Source organism: Lactuca sativa, chromosome 4 (assembly GCF_002870075.4).
Source record: "Lactuca sativa cultivar Salinas chromosome 4, Lsat_Salinas_v11, whole genome shotgun sequence".
Taxonomy (NCBI): Eukaryota; Viridiplantae; Streptophyta; class Magnoliopsida; order Asterales; family Asteraceae; genus Lactuca; species Lactuca sativa.
In genome coordinates, this window is record NC_056626.2 from 12,588,615 (window position 1) to 12,613,782 (window position 25,168).

The window sequence follows — 25,168 nt, forward strand, 5'->3', positions numbered from 1 at the left end:
TTTTGAAGCATTGCCTTGTAATGGAATATATGAAACTGTGATGGTTGTAGACAATTTAGGAAGTGATGTGTTGTGTATTGATTCTTCCAACGGTTTGGATAAAGCATGCTTGTGGCATTGTCGTTTAGGACATGTCAACAAGAAACACATAGCCCAACTCCAAAAGGATGGAGTATTGGAGTCATTCGACCTTAGGGACGATGACGTGTGCAATTCTTGTTTACTTGGAAAGATGACCTAGTCACCTTTCACTGGCACTTGTGAAAGGGATGAGGGTTTATTGGATCTCATACACACCGATGTGTGTGGGCCCTTTAGATCCACCACAAGGGATGCGAGCCGCCTCTATGTGAATTTTACTGATGATTATAGCAGATATGGATATGTCTACTTAATCAAGCACGAGTCATAAACCTTTGAAAAGTTCAAAGAGTTTAAAGAAGAAGTGGAGAATCAGTTGGGCAGGAAAATCAAGATGCTTCGATCCGATCGAGGAGGAGAGTACCTAAGTCTTGAATTCCATAACTACCTCAAGGAATGCGGAATCGTATCGCAACTGACGTCACCTAGGACACCGCAGTTGAATGGTGTGGCTGAGAGGTTTAATCGAACCTTGCTAGACATGGTTCATTCCATGATTAGTCATGCTTCACTACCTATCTCATTCTGGGGGTATTCCTTAGAGACTGTTGCCCATATCCTTAACATAGTCCCTATGAAGAAGGTTGTCAAAACACCTAACGAGATGTGGACAGGGAAAGCTCCCTAGTTGGTACATATCAAGGTTTGGGTTTGCGAGGCTTTCGTAAGACGAGAGACTCACGAAAAGCTCGAACCTCGTAGTGAGCGGTGTATTTTCATCGGCTACCCACAGAAGTCCTTTGGATATCTCTTCTATAGACCGAGTGACAATGTTGTCTTCGTTGCGAGGAGAGGGGTTTTTCGAGAGCGAGAACTCGTAAGCCAAGGGGACAGTGGGAGGCAGATCAATCTTGAAGAGCTTCAAGAGTCGAGCGATTAAGGAAAGGAACCTCTAACGCTAGCGCTCAACCCGAGGAGGAAACTCCGGTTGAACCGATTGGCGAGTCCTTACCTCTTAGACGTTGCAAAGAGTTAGGGTGTAACCCCAGTTTTATGGTTTTCATATTACTGCAGAAGGGGATAAGTTCATTAGTGATTGTACGCTAGTGAATTTAGATGAACCTAACAGCTACAAGGAATCCATGGCAGGCCCAAAGTCTGCAAAATGGAAGGAAGCTATGGACAGTGAGATTTAGTCCATGTATGACAACCAATTTTGGAATTTGGTTGACAATGTACCAGGTCGGAAGACGGTCAGGTGCAAGTGGATCTTCAAGAAGAAGTCTGGCATGGATGAGAATGTGCACACCTATAAGGCGCATTGGTCGCGAAGGGTTTCACTCAAACTCTCGGAGTTGACAATGATGAGACTTCTCACCGGTTGCGAAGATAAAGTCTATTAGGGTGATGTTGGCCATTACTACATTTCATGACTATGAAATATGGCAGATGGATGGCAAAACCGCTTTCCTTAATGGAAAGTTGGCTGATGATGTTTACACGAATCAGTCAGAGGGTTTTGTCAATGAGAAGCATCCCAATAGAGTGTGTAAGCTTGAGAAGTCCATTTATGGACTGAAACAAGCATCTCGCAGATGGAATCTTTGTTTCGATGAGAAAGTCAAAGAGTTTGGTTTTCTGCGAAGCGAGGATGAATCATGTGTATATGTCAAATCCAGTGGGAGTATAGTTAGCTTCCTCATATTGTATGTCGATGACATACTACTCATAGGAAACGACATCCCGACGCTGCAGGAAGTAAAGTCCAGGCTCGGGAAGTGCTTCGCTATGAAGTATCTCGGAGAGGCTGCCTATATTCTGGGAATAAGGATAGTGAGAAACAAAAGTAAAAGACTAATAGGACTTAGTCAGAATACTTACTTGGACAAAGAACTAAAATGTTTTAGTATGGAGAATTCCAAGAAGGGGGAGTTACCAATCCAAAGTAATGCCAAGTTGAGTAAGACTCAAAGTCTGAGTACCTAAGTCGAGATAGCAAAAATGAGCCTAGTACCATACGCTTCCGCAGTTGGCTCGATTATGTATGTTATGACTTGTAATCTCCCTGATGTGGCCTTTGCTTTGAGCATGTTCAGCAGATATCAAGGGAACCCTTGCAAAGCACATTGGACCGTAGTCAAGAATATTCTTAAGTACCTTCGCAGGACCAAGTAATGGTTTCTAGTCCTTGGTGGAAGTGATGACTTAAAGGTGTGAGGTTACAGTGACGCCAGTTTTCAGACCAACAGGGACAACTACCGTTCACAGTCGGGTTGGGTCTTTACCCTTAATGACAGAGCAATGACTTAGAAAAGTTCCAAGCAGGAGATTGTAGCTGATTCAACGTATGAATCAGAGTACATTGCAGCGAGTGAAGCGTCAAAGTAGGCAATATGGTTGAAGAACTTCATTGGAGACCTTGGAGTTGTGCCATCCATACAAGAGCCTATGGAAATTTTCTGTGATAATGAAGGAGCGGTTACCTTGACCAAGGAACCAAGGGATCATGGTATATCTCGACATATCGACAGAAAATATCACTTTATTCGATATCGGGTGGAAGAAGGACTCCTCGTAGTGAAGAGGGTATCATCGGAGGATAACCCAAGAAATCCGCTTACAAAGGGCCTGAGTAGGGTTAAGCACTTGCAGCATTGGGCTGAAGGACGATATTAGTTTAGATTAGATAATTTAGAAACGTGTAATAGATAAATTGTAATTAACATTCGATGATTAAATAAATGGGTATTATTTATGAGTAAAGTTACTGTCTTATGTTAATTGTTTACTTATTGTTTCATTTTGCATATTTTGACTTCCTGAATAATAAAATTATTTGAACAGTCCACAGTCGTTCATATGTTGGAAGTAGGTATGAATGAAGATTGTCATGAATTGGTGTGTAGATTGTCTAAAGTGTATTAGACATAGAAAAAGTTTGATACAACATTCATGAGTGCTTATGAATTTGATTTGAGCATTGGAATAAACCCACGCTTGCTGGAATCACTTCATGGAATTTATCACAAGTGATCGCAACACAATAATATCATATGATCTTAAAACCTAGATATTTGGTTTATTGTTTGCTAATTGGTTGTGCATTGATAATGTGTAAACGCCTTATTAACTTGATGTTATAAAACACATTGTTGTGTATGATTTGATTAGTGAATAGTAAATGCATATAAGTCGAAGTTTATTTGTTCCTTTTATCCTAAGAGGGTAAAAGCGATACCATGCCCTTTGATGATTTGGTTTGACTTATGTGTCGGGCCCGGTCAGGACTGAATTGATGTGTTCAATTAAGTTCTATGTCAAACGAATCAGAGATTGAGAAACAAACTGCTGGACAATAAGTATGATTATGTTCCATGTAATTGTTCGCACGATATCTAGAACAGAGGACTATACGATCTCTTATATAAAGGACAGGTTACTTATAAGATCAGAGTTCGATAGCGTCTTTGAGTGCTAAGATTTCTAATCGGATTGTATTTACATTTGTAGTTACTAGACTTATCCAAGTGGGAGACTGTTGGATTAGTGTATAAGCCCGTAACTATATTTGGTAAGTACTTGACACGGTTGTGCATGGCTCTTTTGGGCTGCCTTCACCAAAAGCAACTTGACAGGGTGATTTAAGAATAGAGAGGTTAATATGGTTTATTAATATATTATATGAATAATATATTAAACGAGAAAGCATATAGTTTAATTAATATTAGACAATAATTAATTAAGAATTAATTCTATGGCTAAAAGGCATTAATTAAATATCAGGGACTTAAACTGCCAAATGTGTGATAGTTGAATATTGGGCTGAGGTGCCTCATGGACTAGGCATGGAAGAAATTAGGGATGTGTCCATCCTAATTTCGGCAATAAGGGCCCTATTCCAGAAGCTTCCTTGGATTGCTTAAGGCCTAAGTTGTCCATTAGGGTTTAGACCGAAATCCTAGCAGCACCAGTATAAATAAGACCCCAAGGCATCCAATTTTCGGCCACTTGAACCCTAAGAGTCTTCATAGCCGAAATTATGCCTCTCCCCTCTCTCTCCAATACCATCCTCTTGCGTGTGTGGTGTTTGTAAGCCATTAGAGGAGTGACATTTGTGACTCTAAGCTCTAAGACAAGAAGATTCGATCCATTGATTGAAGAGGCAATCATCTAGATATGTTTTCTTATGATAATTTCGAAATATGTATGCTAGATCTAGGGTTTATAAGTCTTGGATGGCCAATCTGGATTTGTGAGTGCGCTGAGCATACCAAGAGAGGTACGTCCCGCGTAACCTCAAAGTGGACTTTTGGGCTAAGTTTCATTTTGGGCCTTGAGTGTTGGGCCTGGAGTTTGGGCTTGTTGCAATAGAGTTTCGGACCAGAGGAATATGTATATGTGCTTTGGGCCCTTGATTTGGGCTTGCCATTAAGATTTGAGAGTTGGTCCATGGGAGAGCCCATTTATTATTGGGCCTTAGTGGGCCCAATGGGTTTTAGGTTATTGATGGGCTGGTTAGTGGACTACCTTATCACCTAATGAGTGAGAGTTTGGACTTAGTTCCTAATTTGGTTAATTGTGGATTTGGCTCAGAGTTAGAGGCGGGTGCATAGCAGCAGCATTTATAGGGGTTGTTCATCATCCGAGGTGAGTCTTCTCACTATACTTACCATGAGTGGTATCCTTGTGTGACTGAGCTGTCTTATGTGGTTATCTGTGTATTGTGATACTCTGTATTATGTCTTTGTGATTTATGTTGAGTATTATTATTATTATTATTATTATTATTATTATTATTATTATTATTATGAGTTTATTGAGTGGGGACCGGAGGGTCCACCCGAGCTTTGGGACCGGAGGGTCCCATTAAAACACATAGATCAGAGGGTCTTATGTGTGTATAGCCATGAGAGGCTATTGAGATATGTGTGGTATTTTGGGAACTCATTAAGCTTCGTGCTTACCGTGTTATGTGATATGTGTTTCAGGTTTTTCTCAAGACCGCGGGAAGGCGCTGACTGATTGTACACACCAAAGAAAGAGATATATTTCGAGGATCCTGGATTATTAATCAAACAATTATAGAGTTGTGTTGTAAATTAAATAAATTAGATTTTTGTGAAATGTGTTATGAGAATTATGTGATATTTAAAATAAAAATTTTGTTTGAAAATTTACATCGTTACACATCCGGTCTAAACTTCTTCTTGAATATCCATTTATGCCCAATTGCTTTTTGCCCATGTGGAAAATCTACCATTTTCCATGTGTTATTCTGCATAATGGAAACAATCTCACTTTCTATTTCCTCTTTATAATAAAGGAGCTTCAGAAGAATCCAGAGCATCCTTATAAGTTTGGGTTCTTTATTCAATACATAGGTCATATAGTCAGGTCCAAAATATTTAGCTATTTTGCTCCGTTTGGTTCTTCTAGGTTCTAAGTTCTCTTCTTGAACTTCTAAATAACTCTCTTCATTTGATTGTAAACTTTTGTCAAGAATGGTTTCATTCAGTCCATCATCCAGAGGTCTTTTCCTAGAACAGGAAACCTTTTTCCATTTATCATTAAAACAAAAAAATTCAAATAATTCAGCCTCTACTGATTCCATGATGGTTTTGTTATGGATATCATCAACATGTGGTTTATGCACTAAGAACTTATAGGCTACACTATTCATGGCAAGTCCAAGATAGATGCAATCTATGGTTTTTGGTCTATGTTTGGTCCTATTAGGAAGTCCTATTAGGAAGAGGTACTTGTACCTTGGCAAGGCAACCCCACACGTTCATCGTTTTGTAAGAGGGTAATCTCCCTTTCTACATATGATAAGGTGATTTATCACTCTTTTTATAAGGAATTCTATTAAATATTGAATTTGTTGCGAGACATGCTTCTCCCCACATATTAAGTGTAACAGCCCGGAATTTCAAGTATTGTAATAATTATGTTTCTGGGGTGTTTTAAGAGGGGACTCGGCGAGTTGGAGCCTAGACTCGCCAAGTAGGATCGCAGACTTGGTCGCGGGTTCGCGACTTGACTCGACGAGTCCAGATATGGACTCGGCGAGTCTACGCTGTTTAGCGAAAACCCTAACCGTTCAGGTTTGGGACGTATAAAAAGGACTCATTGGCCGTCATTGTTCATTTTAGCCTTCTAAGAAGAACCCTAAATCGATTGTGTGCATCTAGAGCAAGGATTATAGGCCATTGTTGATTATAGAAGAGTGGTTGTGCAAGGAAGAGAAGGGATTGGCTAAAGGAGCAGCAAGAGAGTCACATTCTGAGGATTGGGGACACAGAGAATACATTATTCAGGTAAGAATTCGAGTTATGCTCTGCTATGTTGATGTGTTTATGGAATTAGGGTTTGTGGAACCCTTTTGTGATTAGATTGAATGCTACCCTAGTCCCCCAAACGATTGTGACTCTGTATTGGGACCTTTGGAGGTCCAGAATGTCCCATGCCTGTACATTTCGGGAATTAATGAAGGTTTTGGATTGGAATCCTTATGCCTTAGGTCAATATGTATGTTATGAATCATGGGGTGTATCATGAGCACCAAAATGAGGACCCTACGTGATGGACCAGTCTAGGAAGGCCAGGCCTATGGATGGTCGGAGCAGTTCTGCCATTAGAAAGCAGTTTGAGCGGTTGCATGGCATGGACTCGCCGAGTCCGATGAACAGACTCGACGAGTAGCTTGAAGATTTACTGGGACTCGTCGAGTTGTTCTTAAGACTCGGCGAGTTGAGTCGGGGTGGCCCCGCGATTCTTCCAGGAGGAACTCGTCGAGTAAAAAGGGGATATTCGACGTGTAGAAAGGGAATCTTAAGGAATCGGTGAGTCAAGGGCGAGTGGACTCAGAGTCGTTGAACTCGGCGAGTCTTGGGGTGACTCGGCGAGTTAGGTCGCGGGTTAAGTGAAGTTCTGAGTATGGGGACTCGGCGAGTCATAGGGTTGACTCGGCGAGTAGGGTCAGTCAGGGGTTGACTTTGACCTTGTCTTTGACCAAGGATTTACCAGTGGTTCCAGGGGTATTTTGGTAATTGTTGTTATTGTTTGAGTTCAGTGCATTGGTGACTGTCCAGAGGTGGAGATCGTATCAGTGATCGGAGCAGTTTGAGCTATCTGTTCAGTCGGCAGCTTCGAGGTGAGTTATCCTCACTATATCGCTAGGGTTTATGGCACCAAGGCCGACCCTTTTTATCGGATGGAAATCTGGGTAGTTGTCATTACATGTTATGGGCCGGAAGGCGTTGCTATGTGGACCGAAAGGTCATGGCCTGGAAAGGCGTATGTATGCATTTAGTATGTTGACTGATTCATAGGGTAATGTTATGATAGTGACCGGCTAGACCGGTATCTTGTTTAGAGTAATGCTATGATATGTAATCTGTTGATCGATTGTTGTCTATGAACTGCTATATGATTATTCGTTATGTTGTATATGCATTTTATGCTTATGGGCCGGAAGGCAATATATGTTATGGGCCGGAAGGCAATATGTTATGGGCCGGAAGGCAATATGTTATGGGCCGGAAGGCGATTATATTGTGTGATGGACCGGAAGGTCGGCGTGGGTAGGACCGGAAGGTTTACCCAGCAGGGACGGAAGTCCCCTGAGACACATGGACCGGAAGGTCAGGGCCTGGAAAGGCGTATATGTGGTTGGTATTCTGGGGGTATCTCACTAAGCTTTCGGGCTTACAGTTGTGGTTTCATGTTTCAGGTTCTCAAGAGTCTGTGGCAAGGCAAAGGCGTGATCGTACCGTTCCTCGCGTTGGTGTTTTATGATATGAACCTGGGAAATTACGCTGTTTAATAATGTATTGAAAACCTTTTTGTAACAATGTTAATAAAATGGGTGATTTTGAAAAGTTTTAATTGTTTTGAAATTTTGGACGTTACAAGTTGGTATCAGAGCCTTGGTTTGAGTGAATTGGGGAAACATTCGTGTGACTCCAGTCTCAAATCGAGGAGGATTTTAAAAAGAGAAATTAAAATGGTTTTCAAATTTGGTAAAAGGAGGACGCGGAGGTACGATCAGCCGGAGCCAGTAAGTAACCCCAAGATACCATACAAGATATTTGTTTATTTGAGCTTGATAGCACAGCATGCTAGAGTTAGGCTAGGGATCTTCAGGAATTCATGATAATGTTGCCTGATATGTGATGCCTGTAGCCTAGGGTCCCCTATGGGATGTTCTCAGTGTTCCTCTAGTGGTGAGGGTTGATAGTTGTTATGCATGTTCCCTAGGGTACTGTGGTAGTACTTCATACAAATATGGGTAGGTGTGGAAGGTAGTATGGGCCCGTACTACTGAAAGCACAGGACCCATACGCGTATCAGGGAAACCATGGTCTCTAGGGTAGGGTTGCAAGAGTTGGATCCCAGGATTTTGGGAAGTGTCTGAGATGGGTAGGGCGTCTTCAGTAAGGAGGCTTCGAGGCGTGATGATAGTGGATCCGGGTCAGGATCGGGAGCTGGAGAGCGAGTTCCGGGTGGATCGGTGCTGTCGGAGATTATCGATCAGACGAGCACGAGCGAACGGGATGCGAGGATTCGCGAGATCCTGCGTGATGGGGTTGCTGCACTGTTCCGGGCTGAGTTGCCGGAAATTGTTTGGGTCGATCAAGACTGCCATGATTGAGTATTTTAATGAGCGATATGCGGCTCTCGCAGAGACGGCTGCCGCGGTGGCTACAGCGGCTGGAGCAGCGGCAAGGGGAGGAGCTAGTCGGGGTTCCAGTATCGGGACTTCTATTATACGAAGCCTCCCACATTTGATGGGGTTCAGGACCCGATTGTTGCTATGAGATAGTTATCAGACTTGGAGGGGTGTTTCTCCACGAGTTTATGCCCTGCTGATCAGAGGGTGAGGTGTGCTTTGAACCTGTTGAGGCTAGGAGCGAAGGATTGGTGGAGATTGACTACGAGGTCATTTTCCGATGCACAGGGGGCTGCGGTTTCATGGGATCAATTCAGAGAGATGTTCAGTACTCGCTATGTTCCGCGGGATGAAAAGGAGAGATTGGCTCGGGAGTTCTTTGAGCTGAAGAAGGATTTGGAGTCGGTGACTGAGATCACCAGGATGTTTATTGAGAGGACGATGTTTTGCCCTGAGGTCGCTTCGGAGCAGGCTCAGATGTCCTGATATCTGAGTATGCTCAAGAGGGATATCAGACAGTTCGTGTCTGCACAGAGGTGTGAGACCTTGTTGGAGTTACAGGAGGCCGCCATGTGGCGTGAGTTAGAGGTTGAGTTGCAGTTGCGTGAGCTGAGGCAGGCCCCGATGCAGTCGCAGTCGGCGCCGAAACGGTCCAGGACCGTAGATGTTAGAATGGGGGATCGAAGCGGCCACACTTGTGGGAAGTGTGGGAGGGGTTACACCGGAGCTTGTTGGTCCGGTGGTGCATGCCGCAAGTGCGGAAAGGAGGGGCACGGTGCACGGGATTGTCGGCAGTCAGTGCCAATTCGGGATTTGAGGATTTGTTATCAGTGTCGGCAGGTTGGACATTTGAGGGTCAACTGTCCACAGCTTTCTGCAGGACCGGTGCAGGCTCTAACACCGGCCACCTTGAGGAGTTCAGGAGGAGGACAGGATGGAGCAGAGCCCCAAGGGCTCAGGGTCGTGCTTATCGGCTTGCGGCAGAGGGAAACTAAGCAGTGCCGGAGGCAGCTGCGGGTATAATGCTTTCTTGATGTCTTGATTATCTTGCGTTGATTGCGGCGTATTGTTGTGCTGGTATCTGGTGTGGATTTCGATGCGGTATTCGTTGTTTCGCGGGTTTGGCATGGTTAAGGAATGGTGTTTCAGGTTTTTGCTTTGGCATTCGTTGTTCCCTGATGGTTGGTATGGTTATAGTTGGTGTTTTGGTGCCGGTATCCTTGTGCGGTTTTCGATGCGATATTCATCCTTTTTCAGTTTATGGGTTATTGCTTGGGAATTCCGTTGGTCATCGTTCGTGAGGGTTGATAGTGGAGATGCGGCACTGGGTTGAATGTCGGGTAGCATCTGCAGTTGTGGAGTGGATAATTGAAAGACCGGATTCTTTTGAGCGGATTGATCAGGGAGGAGATGTGTTTTGCTGAGGGTTGCTTATGCTTGTGGGAAGCAGTCAGTGGGTAAATGTTCTCTTTATGCAGGATTGTTCTGAAAGGTCGTTAAGGGCGATCGGTGGCAGTTAGTCAGTGCTTTAGTGGGGGAGAATTGGAGAATTCTCCGGGAAATCGATGAGTATGTGAGGGTGCTTAGCTGTTGGGATTCAGCAGTGTTTGTCAGCGCAGAGTATAGGCCGACGAGAGCGAGTGTCGGGTATGCGGGGCGGGATACAGACCTAGGGTATTTGATTGTGGAGGCCTGAGAGAAGGCCGGGATCAAGCTTGAGTAAGTAACCGGGGTTATGCGATCAGAGTATTGGTATGTTTGAGGTACGTGATGGGTTGTACTGCATTAATCCCACGGGATTATGTTGTGCATGTTTCTAGAGTTGGAACCGGAAGGTTCCCAGAGTTAGAACCTGAGGGTTCGCAGAGTTTGGGTGTACGGACCCACAGAGATATAGCCTCGAGTGGCTAGTATGTGTTATGAGAGTCGGTCCAGTCACGCTGGAGACTCTATTGGTATTGCTGGATCAGTTTGAGATTTGCGGATCGTGTATGTTGCAGTGTGATTGCATTGGAAGGTCTGGCCCCGGGTTAGTGATCTTGTTTAGCTGAGGCAGTGATTTTGATGAGTAGAGAGAGTGCATGGGATTGAGAGCCCCTGCAATGAGAACCAGAGTTTGTGAATAACGGTTACGCAAAAAGGGTGGTGTCGCTTGGGGCAAGCACCGTAGCACCGGTTGGAGTGGCATTATGGCCAAGAGGGTCCCTTGGAAGGAAAAGAGAAAGGTAAGTAACTCCGAAGGGGAGTGCAAGTTCACGAGAATGAAAGCTGCAGAGCAGAGTTATGGTTAGAGTATTTCGAGTATGCCTTCGAGCATCGTGTTCGCGGCAGCGAAGTAGGAACCCATCCGGTTTGGGATGTTTGTTGAGGCTCAGAAGGGATGCAGGGAGAGGGAGAATCTTAAAATTCTCAGTGTGATTCGGATCAGATTGTAGGGTGGATGTAATGGTTCATCTTGGGAGATGTTCGAGGATATCATCAGTGTATCGGGTCTTTCAACCTGCGGGTGTTGGGACTAGTTCAGTATGTGTATGTGATGGCAAGAGGAGAACTTGTGAGAGTTGCTCTAAGAGTGAGAATGGATCTCTCAGTCGGTCCGGAATGGACAAAGTGGGCTTTGGATCGGGGATCCGGTGGTTCATGGTTTCCTAACCCTTATGGGTCGAGTGATTGTTGAGATTTAGAGCAGAGTTGCATCTTGGGTAATTCTCGGTTACAGAGAGCGATGGACAGTACAGAGAGCGGGCTTCAGTCGACATAGTAGATTCAGCAGATGAGGCAGAGGTTATTGACCGCCCAGAGCCGACAGGAAAAGTTATACAGACAGATGCTGGTTCGAGCTTGAGTTTCAGGTCGGCAACCTCGTACTCCTGAAGGCCTCTCCTTGGAAAGGAGTGATTCGCTTCAGGAAGAGAAGCAAGTTGGGGCCCCGGTACATTGGGCCATTTCGGGTGATTGCAAGGATAGGCCGGGTAGCCTATCGATTGGAGTTGCCAGCGGAGTTGGGACAGATCCACGACACCTTTCATGTGTCGCAATTGAGGAAGTGCTTAGCCGATGAGTCGGCAGTGGTTCCATTAGAGGATATTCAGGAGGATGCGAGCCTGAATTATGCTGAGGGAGCAATGGCCATCAGGGATCGGAAGATCAAGGTTCTGAGGAACAAGGAGGTACCTCTGGTATTGGTTCAGTGGCAACATCGGAAGGGATCGGAAATGACTTGGGAGCCGGAACGTGAGATGCGGGAGCAGCATCCGGAACTATTTTTAGAGTGAGACTTCGAGGGCGAAGTCTAATCCTAGTGGGGGAGAATTGTAACAGCCTGAAATTTCAAGTATTGTAATAATTATGTTTCTGGGGTGTTTTAAGAGGGGACTCGGCGAGTTGGAGCCTAGACTCGCCGAGTAGGATCGCAGACTTGGTCGCGGGTTCGCGACTGGACTCGACGAGTCCAGATATGGACTCGGCGAGTCTACGCTGTTTAGCGAAAACCCTAACCGTTCAGGTTTGGGACGTATAAAAAGGACTCATTGGCCGTCATTGTTCATTTTAGCCTTCTGAGAAGAACCCTAAATCGATTGTGTGCATCTAGAGCAAGGATTATAGGCCATTGTTGATTATAGAAGAGTGGTTGTGCAAGGAAGAGAAGGGATTGGCTAAAGGAGCAGCAAGGGAGTCACATTCTGAGGATTGGGGACACAGAGAATACATTATTCAGGTAAGAATTCGAGTTATGCTCTGCTATGTTGATGTGTTTATGGAATTAGGGTTTGTGGAACCCTTTTGTGATTAGATTGAATGCTACCCTAGTCCCCCAAACGATTATGACTCTGTATTGGGACCTTTGGAGGTCCAGAATGTCCCATGCCTGTACATTTCGGGAATTAATGAAGGTTTTGGATTGGAATCCTTATGCCTTAGGTCAATATGTATGTTATGAATCATGGGGTGTATCATGAGCACCAAAATGAGGACCCTACGTGATGGACCAGTCTAGGAAGGCCAGGCCTATGGATGGTCGGAGCAGTTCTGCCATTAGAAAGCAGTTTGAGCGGTTGCATGGCATGGACTCGCCGAGTCCGATGAACAGACTCGGCGAGTAGCTTGAAGATTTACTGGGACTCGTCGAGTTGTTCTTAAGACTCGGCGAGTTGAGTCGGGGTGGCCCCGCGATTCTTCCAGGAGGAACTCGTCGAGTAAAAAGGGGATACTCGACGTGTAGAAAGGGAATCTTAAGGAATCGGTGAGTCAAGGGCGAGTGGACTCAGAGTCGTTGAACTCGGCGAGTCTTGGGGTGACTCGGCGAGTTAGGTCGCGGGTTAAGTGAAGTTCTGAGTATGGGGACTCGGCGAGTAGGGTCAGTCAGGGGTTGACTTTGACCTTGTCTTTGACCAAGGATTTACCAGTGGTTCCAGGGGTATTTTGGTAATTGTTGTTATTGTTTGAGTTCAGTGCATTGGTGACTGTCCAGAGGTGGAGATCGTATCAGTGATCGGAGCAGCTTGAGCTATCTGTTCAGTCGGCAGCTTCGAGGTGAGTTATCCTCACTATATCGCTAGGGTTTATGGCACCAAGGCCGACCCTTTTTATCGGATGGGAATCCGGGTAGTTGTCATTACATGTTATGGGCCGGAAGGCGTTGCTATGTGGACCGAAAGGTCATGGCCTGGAAAGGCGTATGTATGCATTTAGTATGTTGACTGATTCATAGGGTAATGTTATGATAGTGACCGGCTAGACCGGTATCTTGTTTAGAGTAATGTTATGATATGTAATCTGTTGATCGATTGTTGTCTATGAACTGCTATATGATTATTCGTTATGTTGTATATGCATTTTATGCTTATGGGCCGGAAGGCAATATATGTTATGGGCCGGAAGGCAATATGTTATGGGCCGGAAGGCGATTATATTGTGTGATGGACCGGAAGGTCGGCGTGGGTAGGACCGGAAGGTTTACCCAGCAGGGACGGAAGTCCCCTGAGACACATGGACCGGAAGGTCAGGGCCTGGAAAGGCGTATATGTGGTTGGTATTCTAGGGGTATCTCACTAAGCTTTCGGGCTTATAGTTGTGGTTTCATGTTTCAGGTTCTCAAGAGTCTGTGGCAAGGCAAAGGCGTGATCGTACCGTTCCTCGCGTTGGTGTTTTATGATATGAACTTGGGAAATTACGCTGTTTAATAATGTATTGAAAACCTTTTTGTAACAATGTTAATAAAATGGGTGATTTTGAAAAGTTTTAATTGTTTTGAAATTTTGGACGTTACATTAAGTGGTGCTCCAGAAGTAATTAACATTGAATTAATTATGTTTTCAATATTCTATTCTTCCTTTCATCCACTCCATTTTGTTGAGGAGTGTATGGAGCAGTTGTTTGATGTATAATACCATGTAAAGAACAAAATTCAGCAAAGTCTTTAGACTCATATTCTCCTCCTCAGTTCGACCTTAGAATTTTGATCTTTTTGTCAAGTTGATTTTCAAATTCAGCCTTATAATTCTTAAAAGAATTCAAGGCTTCATCCTTGGTATTTAACAAATAAATATATCAATACTTGGTACAATCATCAATAAAAGATATATAATAATTCTTTCATCCTCTTGTGGGTGTTGCTCTAAAATCACATAAATCAGAGTGGATTAAGCCAAGTATTTCATTAAATTTTTTCAACTAATTTATGAGGATGTTGTGAGAATTTTGATTCAACACAAACCTCACACTTTATATTTTTATCTAATGAACATTTTGGTAACATGCCAAGTTTTGCCATTCTTTGAATAGAACGAAAATTAACATGTCCCAATTGAAAATGCCATAAAATTGAAGGATCATGCATATACATAGAAGAGGGACTAGTAGTGCCCATTATTGCATTAACATTAACATTGTTTACATCATCATTGTTTGGTGTTTCAACACCTTAGTACAAAGGTAAAACACTGACTTTGAAGAGACCCTCACTAATGTATCCTTTTCCAACATACACCCCGCCGTTGGTGAGAACAAACTTATCAGACTCAAATACAAGTTTGAATCTCTTGTTACTAAGAATAGGACCAAAAATCAAATTCTTAGTAATTTCAGGAACATACAAGACATCACTTAGAACAAGTTGTTCGTTAGAAGTCAGTTTCAGCTTCACTTTTCCCTTTTTCTATAATTTTTTTGTAATAGCATTCCCTATAAACATTGGTTCAAAATCATAGACTTTATGGTATTTAGAGAACATGGTTCGAGAGTTTCAAATGTTCCTTATGGCTCTAGTATCAATCCATCAATCCACATAATTGCTAACAGTGTGGGTTTGAGTCACTACAACAAACTGATTTGGTTATTCAACCATGTTGGTTTGATCAAAAGTTCCTCTACCAAAATTTTCACCATTGTTTCCATTGTACCCGCCCTTGTTCCCTCTACCATTTCCGCCTTGACCCTTCCTGAATCTGCAATCTTTGGCCTTGTGTCCAGTTTTTCCACAAACATAACATGGATCCAAATTCTTTTTATTTAAGCCATGATTTTAGCCATCTTTGGAAGAGTTTTTGTAGTCATTCTTCCATTTCTTGTTGTTACGATTTGTCTTGGAAGCACTTGCTTCTCCAAAAAGTTTGCACTTGGTTCCAAGGAATTTGCATCAGTCTTCTCATTCAATATGTTATCTTCTTCAACACCAATTCTCAACGCAAGTTGCTCAAAACTCATATCATCAGTTAAGTATTTAAGATATAGTTTGAAATTCTTCCAAGAAGGAGGAATTTTTTCAATGATTGAACCAACAAGAAAGTTAAATTTTATACCCATACCTTAAACTTCAAGATCATGTGAAATTGCTTGAAGTTGCTCTACTTGTTTGAGGGTAGGTTTGGTATCCATTATTTTGAAATTCATGAAATTTCCAATCATAGTTTCTTGGAACATGTCACTTCTATTTTGTATTTTTTTTAATGATTCCCATATCTCTCTTGCAGTATGGATGGTAAAGTAGATATAATATAGGGAATCATCTAAGGTATTCATAATATAATTTCTACAATTATACTCATTTGTGTTCCATGATTCCACAACCCTTTAATGTTCTACCAATTGGGCTGCAGTGGGTGAATTTGTCCCTTTAACAATGGTCACACCTGTGGGAGGGGAAGGAGAATAATCAGTGAGAACATTGGAGACATGAAGAGTTGTTAGATAAAACCATCTTCTGTTGCCATCTCCGAAAATCCGAGCCTCTGAATTTCTCAGGCTTTTCCACTTGTGTTTTTTGTTGGGTTTTGAGCATTCTAACACTCCTAAGTGTACATGCAACCCTAAATACTTTGGATCTATGTTTTCTCTATTATACATGCAAATATGAATATTCCAAGGTATTACCTTATCTAGCATACAATCTTTTGATACTTGGGTAATATAACAAGTTAGAATACATACCTCTTGATGTAGCTTGAATCCATGATGCTCGAGAGCCTAGTGCCCCAAGTGTGACACCTCAAATGGTTTACACAACATCATCAACACTTGGAATAACCATGAGAAGAAGACACTTCATGCTCAAATCGGCTAGCCCTCATATATGTATCACTAGTGCCAATTTCTTGAGCCAAAGGGGTCCTTATATAGTGTACACATTAGGGTTACACCATGTAACCCATGAATTTACCCATTCCTTATGCTCCATGGGTTTTAACCTCCATGGAGTATCTATGGGTCACCACATGGGTTAAACCCAACATAAGGAATCATGGATCACAAGCCCACATATATAAGAATGAATGATTTACACAATCAATCCCCATATATTTAATTAGTCTCTTTTGATCACTAAATTAAGTCCAAATTAATTCTTGATCCATACTAATTAAATAACATGATTTCATATTAATATATTAGAACTTATAATATATTAATATGTCACAAATGTCCTCTTCTCACAAACGGCCTATCCATGCCATGCAACCCAAATGGACTATGCCGAGTCGGGTCAAGTACATACCAATTATAGTTATGGACATAGACAATAATCTAATATTTTGATGATGGATTGTCGATCTATTCTTCACTTTTTGATTTCTGCCTCAGATTGTATTGACAAAAGTATACAATCAACAACATAACACACACACACACACTCACACACACACACACACATATATATATATATATATATATATATATATAACAAATCAAATTCAAATCAAATGTAAATGCAAGAATAAATTCTAAAGAAAAACATATTTGAATGTTGGTTTATAACAGATTACAAACTCGAAATTGTAGATTGAGGCTTGCGAAATGCAATGTCATAAGACAGAAATTTCACTGGTAGGTATCCATCTAAAGGATACAACAATTAATCAACAACAAATCTTGATTCTGAAAAAATTTATATGTTTCCATCTTTGTTGCAGAGTACAAAAATATAAGACTAATAAGTGAGTTTTTGTGTAACCCTAAAAACTAATCTTTGGTGATGTATTATAGGCTACACATTGGCTGTTGTTTAATCCCAACCAACAAACCTGTTCAAAAACTGAAATTAACTGCTAATTAACTGTTTGACAGTTAGGTAACAATTAACATATTTAATAATTAATAAGTCAAAATTCAGAATTAATATAAAATAACATTAATTATTCAATGAGACCCCAAGATCCCCAAGGCTATATATATATATATATATATATATATATATATATATACATATATATATATATATATATATATATATATATATATATATATATATATATATATATATATATAAATCCAAGTCTATTTGACTAATTTGGACTAGCCCAATCACCAAATTCAGCTCAACTTCCTTTAGACCAAGCTTTAATCATATTAATAAATTACGAGGATAAAGCCTTATAAGGGAGTTTAAGTTTCTTTTTAATACCGATGTGGAACAAGTCCCACAAAGATAATTTTCATTAACAGAGTTCCAACAGAACCAAGCTTCAATGCAACCACAAACTCTTTCTCCACTCACTTCTTCACCAAAATGGACAATTAAGGTCAAAACCACCAAAATGTAACTCCTCGTTTATTTAATAAATAAATAAAACAAATTGATGAATGAATCGTAGCCCTAAAGTTAATAATTATATAGCAAGGTGTTGGTCTCGAGGAGTTAACTGTCATAATTTTAGAAGGCGGGGGTTAAATTGTAAAATTCGGGCTTAATTTGTAAATACTTATGAAGGCGGGGACTACTTGGTAAATTATTTGGACTTAAATTGAATTTTGGAAGCTAGGGGCGTTTTGGTAATCTAAGGACTTATTTTAAAAACAATTTGTAGAGGGAGGGGCTGTTGGGTAAATTTCGGACTTAATTTGAAGGGATTTTAGATGGTTGGGGTTAAAAGGGTAAATCGAGGGATTGTTTTGAAAGAAAAGGGAGACGGAGGGACCATTCTTGACATTATGGCATTAAGTTTCCTAGGGTACGGGTATATAGTCCATACAAACCCTAACCCTAACTAAACCCTCTTCAACCGTTACCGCCCTTATGTCTCCCACCTGCCGCCACCCCCTTCTTCACCTCCGGTCGCCGCCATCACCATTACAGCCCTCATCGGCCACCCTTTTTGCATCACCGAGTCCAACAGTCCAGTCCGCCTGCTGCCTCATTGACAAACGTCGTCGTTCCGCCCGTTCGCCACCGATGACTGTCGCCATTGTGCCCCTGTGCCGCTGCCAACCGCCAAGCTAGTAGTTGAAGGCTGTTGTTTCGCATTGTATCCCTCGAGTGTCAACGTGTTGATGGGCTAAAGAGAAAGAGAGACCACCTCCACGACCGTGAGGTGGTGGCTGTTATCGCAAATCACCATTCTTAACTGCTGATGTCGTCGTTATGCACCACCAAGTGGTGGTTGCGTCAAGATTCCGAGCAAAGTCGTGTCGGGGTGTGTTGCTACTTGGCGGGGAACCAACAAAAACCACCACCACCGTGAGGTGGTGGCTGCCATCGCGAAACAGTTGCTACCATCTCCATGAGCCACTAGGTGGGTGGCTAAGCCCTTTGAACACATCAAAATCACGTATATGGGTTGTAGGTGGTGTTTGTTTGGCCAGAAAATCAAGTATAGCCACCACCACCACCGTGAGGTGGTGGTTGCCGCCATGTACCACCGTGAGTGGGTGTATCTTAGTGAGTGTGTGTGTGTGTATCCATTTGTTATTTTCATTGTAACATTGTAACTAGAGCTAGAATAATAAAAAGAAACACAAAACCACCACCATGAGGTGGTGGTTGCCGCCTCCTGCCGCCACCAACCGCCGTGTTAGGTGGAGGTGTGCTTTTTCTTGCGTTTGGTTGCTTTTGGATGCTTTGACAAAAATGGACTAGACACCATAACCACCACCGTAAGGTGGTGGCTACCGCCGTTAGCTACCACGACCTGAGGTGGTAATGGGTGGTGCCCGACTAGTGAAACCCTAACGGACCTAGTGGAGCCCTAATGGGCCTAATGAAACCCTAATTGATCAAAATGCCTAACTCTTGGGCCTATTGGGCTATGATTGGGTTAGAAACCCTAATTAGGGTTTTGAAAACCCTAAATTTGGATATATGGGTCTTGGACTTATCGGGACCCACATTTTGGCCATTGGAATGGAATTATGAATTACACCCAATCACACCATATGACTTACCTAGTAGAGTTTTGGACTCAATAGATTAAGTCCTTAATGGGTTAAGTGAGAAACACTTAACCCTAATCGTCATTTTACGTGAAAACCCTAATTTCACTTGGGCTTTGATTTGGGCCTTTCTATTGGGTTTTGGTGATTGGGATATTGATGGGCCATCCAAGAACAATCATATGGACTATAATAATTTAATGGGCTTTAGGGTAAGGCCCATGTGAGGGTTTGGGCCCAATTTGGAAATTTGGGCCATAGATGGGCCATAGTTGGGCCTTTATGATTATGAGATAATGGGCCATTAGAAATGCCACATATTTGGAATGGACTAAATGGTTGGGCCTGTGAATAAGACCATGTAAACGTTTGGGCCCAATTTTCGAAATTGGGGCATATGTTGGGCTTTGATTCCAAGTTTGACTTTTGGGCCTTTGGATTGGGCCTTGGGCTTGAATCAAGCCAAGATGGGGTAATGTAGCCTATTACTCCAATAACTTATGGTTATGTGTTGGGAACCAATTATTAATTGGGTGATGTTTTGATATTGATAGTTCGGGAATCTGTCATCCAGCAGCTGGGGATGTGTCTGCGGGACATCGACAGTGTGAGGTGAGTTACCTTCCAGTAGAAGTGGGTCTAAAGCCACAATGCCGGCCCACTAGTAGGAGATATTTGTTAGATGATTGTCTTTGTGATAATTTTCTGGGTTGCCACTATCTGATATGCTTAATGTGCTTGGATGCTCTGTTTTATATATATATATATATATATATATATATATATATATATATATATATATATATATATATATATATATATATATATATATGTTAGTAGTAGTAGGGGTGAAATAGTCCCAGGATACCGGTTGAAAGATACTGAAGGGGTAGTCAAAACCCATGCATGCTTAGCAGTACGTTATGTTATGTTATTATGTGGTAGTTGTAGGGGTGAAATAGTCCCCGATTACCAGTTAAAAGATAATGAAGGGGAGGTCAACTCCCGGTTACTGGTTGAAAGATACCGAAGGGGAGGTCAGCTCCCGGTTACCGATTGGAAGATACCGAAGGGGTAGGTCGGGCACCCAGATATGTCTGACAATATATATTTATTTATGTTATGCTATGTTATTATGTGGTAGTGATAGGGGTGAAACAGTCCCCGGATACCGGTTGAAAGATACCGAAGGGGTAGGCCAGTACCCGGATATGCTTGGCAGTATGTGTGTTGTATGATATGTGGTATGATGGGGGAACTCACTAAGCTTCGTGCTTACGGTTTTCAGTTTTGGTTTCAGGTACTTTGTTTTCAAAGGAAAGGAGCCGGCGATGCAGCGCATCCCACTATGATTTTCCGCACTCTGATATTATTTTATGGTAACATGTTTTGATTACTGACACTTTGGTCTTGACATGTGATGTTATTATGAATGTTTTTTATATTGTTGGTTTTATAATAACTTAATTAAAAACGAAATTTTTGGTCTTGAATTTTGGGATGTTCCACAAAATCTCAAGAATTAAGAAGTGGGGGCTAGGGTTTTTCTAGAGGTGATGGAGGATGAGGGTGGAGAGAACCCTAGCCATCATATCCCTTAAATAGGGCTTAAGGCTCGAGACCTAGGGTTTTGAACCCAAACCGCCACCACGTCATGGCCAAGACTAACCGCATCGCCACTTAAGTGACGTGGCAGCGCCACAATGGTACTAAAGTGAAATATTGATGTCACAGAACAATCCTTGAAAGTTGGATGTACATCTACATGTCCTGTTGTTGGATATGGTTCAGTCAGAATCCGTATGTTTGATAGAGTTATATGAACAAGATGGGATGTTAGATATGTTCCTGAGCTCAGAAGAAACTTGTTATCTCTTAGTTCCTTTGATAAAAAAAGGATATAAGTTTGCTAGTAAACGTGGAGTTCTCTGGGTATTTAAGGATGGTTATAACAAACTAAGAGCCAAGCGAAAAACATCAGACCTTTATTTTCTTGACTCACAAACAATTTCAAGTGATGTTATTGTTATTTCTAAGTTACTTTATGATCCTAATTAGTGTTGTCTTTGGCACCTTCAACTCTGCCATATGAGTTTTCAAGGCATGTCTGAATTGAGTCGAAGATGATTACTTGGTAAACAAAAGGTTGTTGATTTAGAGTTCTATGAAGGCTATGTATATGACAAGGGAAAACTAGTAATATTTATGAGTGGCATTTATAAAATGAATTGACCACTTGACTATGTTCATTCAAATTTGTGGGAACCGTCTCGAAAGGTGGAGCTATTTATATGCTCACTATCATTGATGATTTCTTTAGGAAGGTGTGATATTTCTTCTTAAAACATAAGGGATACGTTTTCTCTACTTTCAAAATTTTGAAAAGTACAAGTTGAAAAGCAATCAAGATTTGTGGTAAAGTATCTTCGCACGAATAATGAACTTGAGTTCTGCTTGGAAGAGTTTAATGCCTATTGCCAAAAGGAAGGCATCACTTGACATCGCACGATAGTCTATATGCCTCAACAAAATGGTGTAACTGAAAGGATAAATCGCAACATTATGGAGCACGTTCGTTGTATGTTTTCTAATTTCAAAATGCCAAAGTCCTTTTGGGTGGAAGCGGAAGCTGCTTCTACTACGGGCGTGTTCGGCACAGAGCATTTGGGAGCGTTTGAGAGCTTCTAGCTTCTAGCATTTGATAAAACGCTTTGTTTTGAACAGAAAGCCTTGTTTGACACTATAAGCTTCTAGCGTTTAATTTAAACAAAACACTTTAAATCCAAATGCTACTTTATGTAGCGTTTAACAAAACGCTACAAGTTACCCGCTACTAGCTAATTTTACCGAACACGCCCTGCTTGTTATGTTATCAACCGATCACATGTTTATTATGAACAAATTAACTCTCCATAACAACAAAAATAGGATCACATGTTTATTATGAACAAATTAACTCTCGATAACAACAATAATAGATTATTAGATTATTATGAACAAAAAAGCAATATTATGGGTGTGTTCGGCACGGAGCGTTTGAGGGCTTCTAGATTCTAGTTTTTGACAAAACGCTCCGTTTTGAACAAAAAACCTTGTTCGACACTACAAGATTCTAGCGTTTAGTTTAAACAAAACACTCTAAATCCAAATGCTATTTCATGTAGCGTTTAACAAAACGCTACTCGCTACAAGCTATCTAGAACGTGTTTGGCAAAAGTAGTTGTTAGCTGGAAGCGGTTAGCGGGTAGCTGATAGCGGAAAGTTATAGTTTTTATTTGTTATATGAATGTTTGACAAAAGTAGCTAGAAGCTTTTGAAATATATAAAATTACATAAGAGGACAGTTGATTAAAAATAAATAAATATATAAATATATTTTTAAGGGTAATTATAGAATTTGATTTCTAAAGCTCAGTAGCGTTTTGTTAAATGCTACATGAAGTAACTTATAGATTTTGAACGTTTTGTTTAAACTAAAAGCTAAACGTTCAAACTACCAAACGAAACTTTTTGTTTAAACTAGAGCGTTTTGTTAAAAGCTAAAGGATCCCAAACACTTTTAAAAGCTCCGTCCCAAACACCCAAATTTTGCCGAACACGTCCTATGTGTTTCTAATGAGATGATTTTGAAAAAAAAGTCAAGTTTACTTTAGAATAGGAAAAGTGGTATATATAAATTTATAATTTCATCAATTGTATATTCGTATTCATGCTAATCTATATTTTTCACTCAAAGAAATTATATATTCCGTTTTTTTTTTAATAATAACATACTTTAAATTTCATCCATTATTATTAGTTTTATATCAATTCATCATCAATTTGGTGTTCAAGTTAATTTAAATATCTCGTCTAGTCGTCTTCATAAATATGGACAAAAAACTTGATGTGTGTTTTTATATAATATAAAAACATAAACTGCATATAATGAATATTAATCTAGTGGACTAAACCCACACTAGATTAATCTAGTGGACTAAACCCACACTAAATTGAATCTCACAAACCAATCAAAATAAAAACCAACAATTTTCTATATATTTCTGTTACACAGCTATCAGAGTATCTGAATCACTATGTTCACTAAAAAAAATTTAAAAAAATGTTTTTTTTAACAATAAAATCAAATCAAATAATTCGAGTATCCAAGAAAACTACTACTAATTGAAAAATCCAACGATTGAGATTGATGATGCTCATCATTATGCTCGTACAAATCGTACGGCTTCCACAAATGATCCAACGGACACGGTCTCTTCTCATCGTGCCTCACCCATGGCTTCCCTTTTCCACTCCAATGTAACAAACTCACCGGACCTGAATGTAATGACCGGCAGCTGCCCTTCACATTATCCCCTCCGAGCCCATGTTGATTCCACCGGTGATCAATCGGCTCAATGTTTCCGGCGAACACTAACAGAAACGGCGGCAGCGAACCCAGCTCATAAATCCTTCGTTTCCTCTGGATTTCCATCCAGTTCTCGATTTTCCGGCGATAGTTTCCTTTTCGCCATTTTCGCATATCCATCACCATTACGCCGGTGTTGAAGTAACACGGCTTTTTCGACCCGAATGTGCGTGACAGAACCGGGTCGGACCAGAAGTTGTCGGTGAAATAGTTTGTGAAGTTTGCGTGACAATACTCCGGAGCTCCGATGACTCGGTTGCTTCGTAGAGTAATGTTCCATAGCTTCTGGATGTCGTCGACTAAAACGACGTCGGTGTCGAGGTAGATGACCCGGTTTACATTCGGGTCAAGTATATCCCCTAAATAGTTTCGGGCGTAGTTCAACGGGTTCTCGAGGGCCACACGGATCGACGACGAAATCAGATTTATGACGGAGTCTTCCCGGAAAATGTAAACCTTAAAGTTGAGTGACGGGAACGTGTTTCTAACCAGTCGGGTTAAGACACGTGGACTCGCCGGATCGAACTCGGCGGCGATGAAATGGAAAAACACGTTTTCCGGGCAGGAAGCGTGGCGGAGGACGGAGTGTACGGCGGCGATTGATCCACGGAGATACTCGGAGTCGAGTGTCATAGCGACGTGAATGGTGTAGGGACGGCAATCTTCACCGTTGCGATACTCCGGCGCCTCCATGTACCCGTACAAATCATCGGAGATGATTTCGCCGTTCGTCGGAAACGAACGAATCCCGAGGCAGGTGAATGGGAAAGATAGAAACAGATTGAACAGTAGAACAACCACAACCGAATCAATCAACGATCGATGGCAAAACCGAAAATCAACCATCTCCGGTAATGCCTTTAAAGATTGGTTTTCTTGAATCGTTAGTAAATCATCTCCGGCGAGATGTTGATGAAGAAGAACGGAAAAAATTAGTCAAACACACACAGTCAAACACCCAGTGTGTGTGTGTGTGTTTATATGGTATACAGAGAGAGGTATATATATACATACAATGGACTATGGAGGGTATATGATGTATATAGCTCACTCTGCTTTCTCTCTCTGGGTTTTTCGGGGTGGGGAGAACCGCCGTGGCAAGAAAAGATGATACGGTGGGAGCTTGTTGAGATCACGCGATTTGGGGGCGCGTGAGTATTAATCGAAAGTTGGGGTGTGGGTTACGCGCTAGTTTACTTGTTTGGTGGGCATGTTAAGTAAATAAAAGCATTACTATTATGAAAATTATAGTTGGTAGTTTTATACTTTTATACGCTTTTGCTAAAATATTACTTGACAAAGTAGCATATCGTATCATTATTGGTTTTATCCTTTTCATTGCGAAGCTTAAAATTTATTGCATTTTT

The 25,168-nt window shown here is 41.5% G+C and overlaps 1 protein-coding gene across 1 annotated transcript; it reads right to left on the bottom strand.

Moving 5' to 3' along the window:
* Positions 1-23,403: 23,403 nt before the first annotated feature.
* LOC111880016 (probable galacturonosyltransferase-like 9) lies at positions 23,404-24,897 on the bottom strand. Its single transcript, XM_023876433.3, has one exon. The coding sequence runs from the start codon at positions 24,645-24,647 to the stop codon at positions 23,517-23,519; it is 1,131 nt and encodes a 376-aa protein (XP_023732201.1). The 5' UTR covers positions 24,648-24,897; the 3' UTR covers positions 23,404-23,516.
* Between the last annotated feature and the right edge of the window lie 271 nt (positions 24,898-25,168).